This window comes from Phycodurus eques, chromosome 21 (assembly GCF_024500275.1).
Source record: "Phycodurus eques isolate BA_2022a chromosome 21, UOR_Pequ_1.1, whole genome shotgun sequence".
Taxonomy (NCBI): Eukaryota; Metazoa; Chordata; class Actinopteri; order Syngnathiformes; family Syngnathidae; genus Phycodurus; species Phycodurus eques.
In genome coordinates this window covers 16,460,217-16,470,243 of record NC_084545.1, presented here as the reverse complement: position 1 = coordinate 16,470,243, position 10,027 = coordinate 16,460,217, and the positions used below count along the sequence as shown (strand labels likewise).

The 10,027-nt window shown below is 53.6% G+C and overlaps 2 protein-coding genes across 8 annotated transcripts; one reads left to right on the top strand and one right to left on the bottom strand.

Moving 5' to 3' along the window:
* Positions 1–828: 828 nt before the first annotated feature.
* On the top strand, positions 829–7,609 carry LOC133396241 (zinc finger protein ZFP2-like). Its single transcript, XM_061665816.1, has 5 exons — positions 829–962; positions 1,599–1,759; positions 3,664–3,876; positions 4,027–4,284; positions 5,809–7,609. The coding sequence occupies exons 3-5, from the start codon at positions 3,672–3,674 to the stop codon at positions 7,092–7,094; spliced, it is 1,749 nt and encodes a 582-aa protein (XP_061521800.1). The 5' UTR covers positions 829–962; positions 1,599–1,759; positions 3,664–3,671; the 3' UTR covers positions 7,095–7,609.
* chodl (chondrolectin) lies at positions 7,447–10,013 on the bottom strand. 7 transcript variants are annotated; one of them, XM_061665820.1, is made up of 6 exons: positions 9,826–10,013; positions 9,225–9,400; positions 8,888–9,033; positions 8,657–8,814; positions 8,390–8,584; positions 7,447–8,254 (listed from the first exon to the last, which is right to left on the bottom strand). In XM_061665820.1, exons 1-6 carry the CDS (start codon positions 9,905–9,907, stop codon positions 7,917–7,919), a joined length of 1,095 nt encoding a protein of 364 aa, XP_061521804.1. In that variant the 5' UTR covers positions 9,908–10,013; the 3' UTR covers positions 7,447–7,916. The 7 variants fall into 7 exon arrangements, with proteins under 7 accessions (XP_061521804.1, XP_061521807.1, XP_061521805.1 ...); XM_061665823.1 differs by lacking the exon at positions 9,826–10,013 and having other exon boundaries at positions 7,447–7,692; positions 8,158–8,254; positions 9,225–9,604; XM_061665821.1 differs by lacking the exon at positions 9,826–10,013 and having other exon boundaries at positions 8,390–8,437; positions 8,528–8,584; positions 9,225–9,604.
* Between the last annotated feature and the right edge of the window lie 14 nt (positions 10,014–10,027).

The following is a 10,027-nucleotide window of genomic DNA, read 5'->3' as shown; positions in this document are numbered from 1 at the left end:
TTAGGTTTCTTTCAAATAATTACTCTGAAGTTAAGCACTTTATTCGAACACCTAATCTTTTTTTTTTTACCGACTTAATTTACTTGCTCTTATTTTCAACCAGTTCAGGGTGTACCCCGCCTCCTGCCCAAAGATAGCACTCCCGCGACCCTACTGAGCATAAGTGGATGGATGGATGGATGGATGCTCTTATTTTGAAATTCACAGCCCTACTTTTATTTAGTAAATTAGAAAACACATAGTTGTGCTAGAATTTGTAAGACCAGGTGAAACATTTAATTTTATTTGAATTAGATTCAAATTAAACGGTCAAGCATTTCAGAAAAGCATGATCATTAAACATAACATAACCATAAAGAACTATATGATATATATCATATTTAAAAAAAAAACAAAAAACAATTATAATAATAATAATATTTCAGGCTGCACGGTGGGCGACCGGTTAGAGCGTCTGCCTCACAGTTCTGAGGACCGTGGTTCAATACCGTGTGGAGTTTGCATGTTCTCCCCGTGCCTGTGCGGGTTTTCTCCGGGCACTCCGGTTTCCTCCCGCATCCCAAAAACATGCACGGTAGGTTAATTGACAACTCTAAATCGGCCGTAGGTGTGAATGTGAGTGCGAATGGTTGTTTGTTCGTATGTGCCTTGCGATTGGCCGGCAACCGGTTCAGGGTGTGCCCCGCCTCCTGCCCGACGACAGCTGGGATCGGCTCCAGCAGGGCCCGCGACCCTAGCGAGGAGAAGCGGCGCAGAAAATGGATGGATGGATGGACATCCATTGAATGACGAGCCACGAGGGGGCGCACGTGAGCAGTAACCGTCGGAGAAACCACTTCCGGAAGAAGAAGAAGAAGAAGAAGCAAAAGACGACAGGGAAGTGTGCTGCTGTGCTCTTTTAATCTGGAAACATCAAGTTTAGTCTCATTCTGTTGCTCGCACGTCGGCAGACTGTTCGACAGGTAAACACATTTTCTTGGGAACGCACGGTGCGCGAGCACGAAGCTACGAGTTTGTTCCAACACCAAGTTGACTTTTTCTCCGTTGAATTCGTCTTCAAGTTGACGAGCGACTTTATCGTCGCCACGATTCTGTCGCGCTCCCAACACTTGACGTACTTTCCGAGCACTCGGCGAGACTTCATTGACACCGATCGATGCGCGCATGCACGCGTCGCGTCGCGTCACGTCACCACGTGCGTTCATTCATTCCCCAATCGAACAGGAATCGATCCCGACTTGTTTTCTCGGTGTTGATCTTCACAACGCCAAGAGCGGACAATGCACTTGAAAAGGCGACACTTGACCCGATACACGTCCACGAACAGTCAAATGTTTCCAGCTTTCTCCTGCTGGCCAGTTGGAAGGCGCTTCTAAACTTGGCACTCGCAATCGTGCAATCCTAATCATGTGCATGGACATATTGTATATGCGGCGGACCCCTACGAACAACGAACTGGCAGAGGTCAGGGGCCGAGCCGCGGCGCCGCCCGTGAAAATCTGCCAGTCATTGACGCTGCCCCAAACGATTGATAAATGTCGATGTGAATAGTCGAGTAGTTGAGTTGTATTGTATTGTATTGTATTTGGAGCATACAGACAAAACGCTTTGAAATCGGCAACGGGGGTCCCAGACATTCGGCTGTGCAGAATCGCCCCGTTTGCTGCTCGCCCGCTTCCCGGCCGCACGCCGACCAAGCGATCGGAGCTCCCGCCCTCCCCTTTAGATGCCAAAGATGCAAAAGAACACGTGCGCAGAGGTAAAGAAGCTTCGAGAGGGAAACGAGCTCTCATTTACGAAATAGCGCAATAATTGCAGTTGTAATTAATCCGTTTTACATTTAGGAGTCGGACTGTCGTTTACGATGCCGTGGGGTAAATGGCTTTGTTTTGCAACCCCATAACTTGCAAGATAGTCTGAATAATCCAAATATTTAAAAAATTAAGTTAACATAGTTCTGTACATCGGCGATGAGGGTTATGAGAAATAGTGGACTTCACGCCGATTTTATCGGCCTTATCGGTATCGGACGATAAGTGGCATTTTATGCCGATCGGCTTTAATGTCGTAATTCGCATTGATCGGCTCCGCAAAAGACATTTACTCCGCGACGCCGTCGTGCGCGGTATATTTGAATCCGAAAGCTAGTTTATTTTTAGCCTTGTCGCGTGTCTTTTGGCGCAGACCTGTCAATATCTGACGGCCAATAAAGTTATTTAAACGATAAAAAAACATGTCAACAGACGACACGTCGGAGACAGGCAACACGTGACGCCCGGATCAGACGACGAGACGAATTCGCTCTTTCGCGATGGCACTCTGTCAGACGACCGATACCGCCGCGTTCCGTTTTTTACGATCATTGGGCTTTATCCCGTCAACGCAATCGCGACCGGATACGCTCGTTACCGTGCCGACGACAACAAGAGTGGCGTGCGTCGACTTTGCGTTATAAGGACAAAAGGGGGGAAAACGTGTGCTCGGGACAGGAGAGGACGTTCGTTGAAGGCTCGCTCGACGTATGTTTCACGTACTTTGAATACGATACGGCTCGCGGGCGGGCGACAAAACGTTATGTAGCCTAGCAAGCTACTGCTAGCACGAACGGTTGGACGTAAACACGCCGCCGTTCTCTCGAATCGTGCTCATTCAATTCAAAATAAAGTCATTGAATTACAGTAAGTCAGCAGCCACGATTTCGGTCACGTTGTCGTGTCGGTTTGACCTGACCGATTAGAATCCACGATGTGACTAAAGCGGCGATTTCCGACCTTACGGAGCCAAGGAACCTATTTTACAATTGGAAAATCTCACGGCTAACCATCCATCCATTTTCTGAACCGCTTCTCCTCACGCGGGTCGCGGGGGCGTGCTGGAGCATCCCAACTATCATCGGGCAGGAGGCGGGGTTCGCCCTGAACCGGTTGCCAGCCAGTCGCAGGGCACATACAAACAAACGACCGTTCGCACTCACACTCGCACCTACGGGCAATTGAGAGTTTTCAATGAACCTACCTTGCATGTTTGTGGGATGCGGGAGGAAAGCGGAGTGCCCGGAGAAAAGCCACGCAGGCGCGGGGAGATCGTGCGAACGCCGCACAGGAGGGGCCGGGGATTCGAACCCCGGTCCTCAGAACCGTGAGGCTGACGCTCTAACCGGTCGTCCACCGTGCCGCCCACGGCACAGCGACAAACACACACACACTGTCCCAAAAAGTGGAGACATTCATGGCTGCGTTGACTTCCTGCCATCTTCTAATAGAAGACCATTCATTGGTTCTGTCTGTCGCTTTGCCTCACTGGCATAAATTGAGGAACAAAGATAGATTATTTCTGGGAAATATCATTTTTGGAGCAATTAAGTATGTACAGTAAACAAACAGGTCATCTAAATAGACACATTCCTCCATCTTGTGATCGGTTATTGTTTTTTTAAACTCGTGTAAAGCCTAATGAATATGTTATGATATATGCTTGTGGTGGTGCAAGGTTGCTGCCTCCGCACCTGCCCCCCCCCCCCCCCCCCCAATCCCTTTTTGATTTAGTTTTTTTTTTTTATTCCGGGCTGGATCAAAATGGCAACAGTTGAAGTTGTGAACAATGAAGTGAAAAGGTCAGCGCTCACTGTGACCTCGTAATGCGTTTGTGTTGTTTCACATTGAGGCGGCGCGATGGCGGCGACGGCGGCGGCGGCGGCCCCCGCAGGAGGAGACGAGCTGCACGTCTTGGTGGTGAGGTGGCGCGAAGTGGGCTGCCAGTGGGAGGCGCCGGCGGGCGGGACCAGCGAGGTCGGCTGTCAGAGCGACGTCGCCGAGAGTCGAGACGTCGCCGTACAGGCGGACCTGCTGACTCGGCGGTTGTGCTGGAGACACACAGGTGACGGCGGGCGGGTAGGCGGGGCTTCAGTCGCATGGCTTTACTCCGGTTGAAGGTTAAGATTTGAGACTTCCTCGTACGCGTGCCGTAAAGCTTCCTCCGATGTCACGGAGCGTGCCGCTTGACTTGTGCCCGCTTCCTCCCTCCAAGGTTCGTCCGCCGTCTCGGCTCGGCGTCCGCCGCCGCGAGGCAGAAGCGAAACGTTGAGAAACGCCGTTAAAACGCAGGCGGCCGCCTCGTCGCCGCTGTCCGTTACGCGGCCGCAGAGGGTACGACGTCCTCCCAGGTGGCGAGAAGACCTGCGGACGACGGCGTCGCCCGAGCCTCCGACCGGAGGGGCGGAGTCGGATCGGCGGCCGCCCGCCGCGACGGAGCGGGAGGAGCCTGTGCCGACATCGCCGGAGGGAGGTGAAGAGTCTGTTTTACTTGCGCCGTACTTTCTCGAGTATCCTCGCTGGTCGATTGCGGGTTAGCGTTCAGACCGCGCCCGGTCTGAACGCTAGGTGAAATCGACCACAGTTTTTTCATTCATGCAAATGTAATCAATCAAATCGCGGTAGTGGCGGCGGACGTCCGGTAGGGTACGTACGCGCGGTCGACGAGTCGAGTCGTTGGCGTGTAGTCCACCGGGCGGCGTTATTTCGCCCGGCGGTGTTGTGCTCAGAGATGCCAAACGTTCAGATTTTGTTACGGGCACTTGCCGTGCGTTCCGCATAAAAGGTTAAATGCGAGCGAGTGGGTATCGCGTGGCGCTCGACGTGTACGTAACCCGGTTGGTGATTGGCTGACACAAGTAATCGCACGCTTCAGTTATCGGCGGAACTTCTGATTGCCGGGCAGCTTTTGGTCGGCCCAGAAGTTAGCGTCCGTCGAGCGGTTCGGCTTTCGAGATGGCAAATTTCCAACGAGCAGCAAACGGCTCCTCGTCTTGCGGGTCTCAAAAAGCAGCCCGAACCCTAACGTGGCCAAACAACAAGGCCGCGGAGTGAAGAAAATCGCCGGTGGTGACCAACTGCTCGAGCAAAATACATACCAGGGGAAAGATCCATCCAGCCGTCCGCTAGCGCAGCCTCTCTCAAACACGAGTGGGAAAAACGTACGCAGCGTGTATTTTGAACACACGACGACTCGCCAAAAAAAGACGTTTTTGTTTCAATATTTTGAGGCGGTCAGGCGCACGGCCGTATTCCTCACCGCGTGGTCCTTCCTTGCTGAACGACCTCTCGTTTCCAATGTTCATGTGATCATAGTGAATCCAATGTGGGGTTGGTGATTTGAGATCAAAACTTCCTGCGTGTACCTTATTGTTTCCTTTCTGGTAAGTACACGCTTTTAGCGCTCGCTATATTGTTGTCGCTACTCGGACTGCCGCAAACGATTTTTACAGCCGAGTAGTCCCCGATTATTTCAATAAAGAAAATAGCCCGAAAACTATTGAGGCGAAGCTGTGTAGACTACAGTAGCGCCAACGCTTAGCAAGATGACGGCGCGCATGGTCGTCGACTCCCACCGGCAGGACGCGTCGTCCGGGTCATGCCCTCGCAGCGACGCAGCAGCCGATCAAGTCGAGCGGGACTCGTGATCCCGCCGTAGCGGCACGCGACTCTCCTTCGGTGCGCTTGCTGTACTATTTCCTTGCTTGTTTACGCACTCTCGGAGAGACTGGCGAGCGGCACCGGATACCCGTTTGGAGCGCAAGGTCCCAGACGGAGGCGACATCAGCGTAGCGAGCCTTTATCTCTCCATCGCAAGATTTCCGCTCCGTAAACCGACTTTCGACTCGTCCGTTTTGCGCGTCAGAGTTCTTACGATGGACGGAGAGACGACAACTTGTTGGAAATCGCTACGTTCCTACAAACGTCAGTCAGCTAATGAGTGTAGCCGCGTCGCCGTCGTCCGCAGCCCCACGTGTGCGTTCTGCTCTGTCATCAGATGCGGTGAAGTCCGAGGCGGAGAACCTCGTGTGCGACGTCTGCGGTCAGGTGATGAAGAACAAGTCGAGTCTGGCCCGCCACTCCTTCATCCACACGGGCCAGAAACCCTTCGCGTGCCCTCTGTGCGACCTTCGCTTCAACCGCCGTGACAACCTTCACCATCACCTCAGTCACCTCCACCCGGGGGGCGTGGCCCGGCGCGAGCGGCGGCGCCCGGCCCAGACGTGGCTCTGCGACGTCTGCGGGAAAACCTTCAGGTGCAGGTCGGCGCTCAAGACGCACGAGGTCATCCACCTGGGGGTCAAACCCCACCGCTGCGACCTTTGCCCTAAGGCCTATATGCGCACCAACGACCTGGAGCACCACAAGACCACGGTGCACGAGGACGGCGGCGGCGGCGGCGGGGGGGCTCGGCGCCGCTCGGGCTCCTTGTTGTGTCACTTCTGCGGCAAAGAGTTGAAGTTCCGCTCCCAGCTGGTAGCGCACCTCCAGACGCACACGGACGAGCGGCCGCACCTCTGCGACGTCTGCGGACGCAAGTTCTGCCGCCGCTACCAACTGGAGCGCCATAAGCTCCTGCTGCACGCTGACGGCGCCCACGCCGCCGCCGCCGGCGGCTCGCTCCCGTGCGACGTGTGCGGCAAGCGTCTGAAGACGGAGGCGCTCCTCGCCGCCCACTCGCGCGTGCACTCGGGCGACAAGCCCTTCCGCTGCGGCCTGTGCCTGCGCCGCTTCGTGCGCGTCGCCTGCCTCAGGCAGCATCACGCGCGCGTTCACCTCAAGGAGGGCGGCAGGGCGTCGCGCTCCGCTAGCCCGCGGGCCCCCAAGGCCTTCCCGTGCGCCACGTGCGGCAAAGAGTTCAAGTTCCAGTCGCTGTTGAACAATCACGCGGCCGTTCACAGCGACGAGCGGCCGCACGCCTGCGACTTCTGCCCGCGCCGTTTCCGCCGCCTCGGCCACCTTAAGAGACACCGGCGCGTGGTCCACCGCGACGGCGCCCGCCTGCCGCAGACCTTCGTGTGTCACATTTGCGGCAAGGACAAGAAGTGCCGCTCCCAGCTGGCGCGCCACGTCATCATCCACACGGGCGAGCGGCCGTTCGCCTGCGACCTGTGCGCCGCGCGCTTCAATCGCCTCGGTAACCTGCGACAGCACAGCAAGCGCGTGCACGGCGTCGACCGGACGCCGGAAGACCGCGAGCCGCCGCCGCTGTTCCACGACCTCGACGGGGACCTCGGCTTCAAACGGGAAGAGGTCGTTGCTACGCCCGGAGACGATCCGTAAATAATCATTTGGGGGATCGGCTGAAGGCTTTGCGAGACCACCGACCGTTTTCTGTAGGCCTTCCCCTCGTCGGGGGCGCGGCTGAGCTGAGGGGCGGGGCACACCCCGGACTGGCGGCCAACCAATCGCGGGGCACATATAGACAAACCTGGCTAATCGTAATGTTTGCAAAACAAAGGCGCTAGCGTGGTTTTGGAAGAACATGGCACTCCAAGCCAGGGTTCCAATCTTTTGACGACTCACCACGAATGTCACTAGATGGGATCCTAAATTGGTTTGAATTACGTCTAATCTGTCGCGAGGCATCTTTGGGTCCGCTCCTGAGACAAATTGCCGTTAATTTGTCCAAAGATGCACAAAATTGTTCAAAACACTGAAGCAGATGAAGCTGAAACATATCAGTAATCGATGAGTGACAAACGTTGAACTTTTATTTTTTGGGTGTGATGTCATGATTTAGCGATCGTGGAGATGAAATAAATGTCGCGTGACACTCCTGACTCCGCCCCCTTCATTGACCGACGGATGGCGTCACGGCTCCGTGATGTCACCTTTGGGGGTCTTGGAAATCCAAAGGTTGGCCTGCCTCGCTGCTGGGCTGTGGGAGGAGCCACAGTGATGATGTCATCATGTTACAGAACACACACACACACACACACAGTGTTGGGAAGATGACTTTGGAAATGTAGTTGGTTACAATTGCAAGTTGAAAATGTAATTAGAGTGCTAAGTATTTCAATTTCTCAGCGTACTATAACTCGTAACGTTACGAAACTCGAATGGTGACCATTTTGGTGTAAAGTGTTACTAACGTTACTGGCATCACCGATATTCGTCAAAACTGGCATTGTACAGTGGGTACGCGAAGTATTCGGACCCACTTAAATGTTTTTCCTTAATGTACACAAAGCAGAAAAAAAAGGAATTATTGAAATGTTTGCAGATTTTGTAAAAAAAGAAAAACTGAACTATCACACAGCCAGAAGTAGTCAGACCCTCTGCTCGGTATTTAGTCCGAGCAACCAACACTGCACACACAATTTTACAAAAAAATATTCGGGACCTTCCGCTGAGCACGTGGAAGCAGCAAGTTCCGGCGGCCAGCAGGATAAGCAGCAGGACGGGGATTGTGGGAAGGATCACGTACATCAGCAACGTGCCTACTCGCACACGCATTTACACACACAAAAACACAAGCACAAAGTTCTTTTCATCTCCTGATGCCAGCCAGGATTTAGTCCTCCTCGGTTACCATGGAAACCCTCCTGATTGAAGGCGCGTGTGCGTGTGTGTACCTGAAGCCCCAGTTAAGGTGACCTGACGCCCCCCATCCAGTGAGGCCTCTTCACAAACGAACGAAAACGTGAATATGGAGGAGAAAGATGAGGAAGAGTATGTGCAGGCATAGTCACGTGTTTTTGTCGATGCCCAACCTGTGCCCCGCCCACCACCGGCCGTGGTGCCAAGCTCCTCCTCCGGGTGGCGCCCTGCTAAAGAAAACGAAAAAAACCTGTGAAGCGCCGAGGAGGAGGATGATGATGACAGAATGAAAATGTTCTCACCGGGCTGATATTTGCAGATGAAATTATGTTTCATGGCGCATCGGTCGTCGTTCCATTGGTAGAGGTAAGCCCCGCCCACTCCCGGAACTGCACCCGGCTGGTGGTACATCACCACGCACGACTCGGCGCCGCACGACGGCTCGTCCAAGTACCACTTCCTGTGGACAAATAGCACTTCCTGTCTTCGTCGTCATCGCGCGCACGCACGCACGCACGCACGCGGCCTGTGACCTGAAGGACGCCGCGCTGCCGTCGGTCCACCTGTATCGCTGTGGACAGGAAGTGACGCCGTCAGGAGGATTCCCCTCCTCTTGGTCCACGCGGGTCAAACCGATCCAGAAATCTCCGTCTGATATTCCCGAGCCTGAACGCAACTCCTGAACAGCAACAACAAGATGACGATGATGAAGATGATTGAAAGGTTTGGCCCAACGGTGGAAGGGAAGAAGAGTTGCCGTCGATGCTAGTTAGTGCATTTCGGGTTCAACTAGGAAAAATGATGCCGATTGTGATGATTTTCGTGACGACGATGAAGCTATGATGATGATGATGATGATGAAGCTGTGACCTCTAGTAGCCTCTGTATGTGTTGTTGTTCTTGTGGCGTGCGAATGCTAACGAGCGCGCCGCCGTCCATGTGACACGCAAGCTCCGCCTCCCTGAAGTCGACGCGGCTGGACATGTCGTGGAAGTACGCCATCTTGTAGCACGCCCGCCAAGCTCCGCCCAAACACACCGTCTGACCTGTGGACGCAGGCGCATGCACGTGACCCCGTTCACTCGGGCTTGATTGCCAAATGACATCACTGATGCGTTCCCCAAAAGGTGCTGTGATGATGTCAACAACATGAATGACATCATCATTGCACAACACACAACACGCACATTTGTGCATGCATGTAGGACCACACACTCACACTTTCTCACACACATTAAGTGATTCACTGCAGTGACTTCTGCATGGTCATCACTTTGCTGTTCAACACACTCAACAGCTTCTTTTAGTGTGTGTGTGTGTGTGTGTGATCCATACAGCTATGACTGGTACATACGGTAGATGTATGAATCCTAAATGTATGGATCTCACGCACACACAAAGATGTATGAATCATAAGCATACATGTTTTAAGAGGACGTGAAAAGACAAACATTTTCGTGGTCCAACTCACCACTGAGCACTCTTCCGCCGCGGACCGCCATGACCGCCATGACCGCACCCAGGACCCACGGCCTCAGCAGGTCAAAGGTCATCTTTGTCTTGTTTTGTTTTATGAAAACATTTCAAAAGAAAAAATCATGAAGCATCCATGTCACCATGTCTTCTTTTTGTGTTGATGATGCACTGCGCTCGCGAGGCAAGCTGCTCGCTAG

Bases quoted from the DNA above. Each gene is read 5' to 3' on its own strand.
- LOC133396241 (XM_061665816.1), top strand. From the start codon at position 3,672: ATGGCGGCGACGGCGGCGGCGGCGGCCCCCGCAGGAGGAGACGAGCTG. The intron at 3,877-4,026 runs GTGACGGCGGGC...CCTCCCTCCAAG, and splicing joins GTTGTGCTGGAGACACACAG to GTTCGTCCGCCGTCTCGGCT. The intron at 4,285-5,808 runs GTGAAGAGTCTG...CTCTGTCATCAG, and splicing joins GCCGACATCGCCGGAGGGAG to ATGCGGTGAAGTCCGAGGCG.
- chodl (XM_061665817.1), bottom strand. From the start codon at position 9,551: ATGCACAAATGTGCGTGTTGTGTGTTGTGCAATGATGATGTCATTCAT. The intron at 9,034-9,224 runs GTCACAGCTTCA...GTTGCTGTTCAG, and splicing joins ACATACAGAGGCTACTAGAG to GAGTTGCGTTCAGGCTCGGG. The intron at 8,255-8,389 runs GTACACACACGC...GTGTGCGAGTAG, and splicing joins CACCTTAACTGGGGCTTCAG to GCACGTTGCTGATGTACGTG.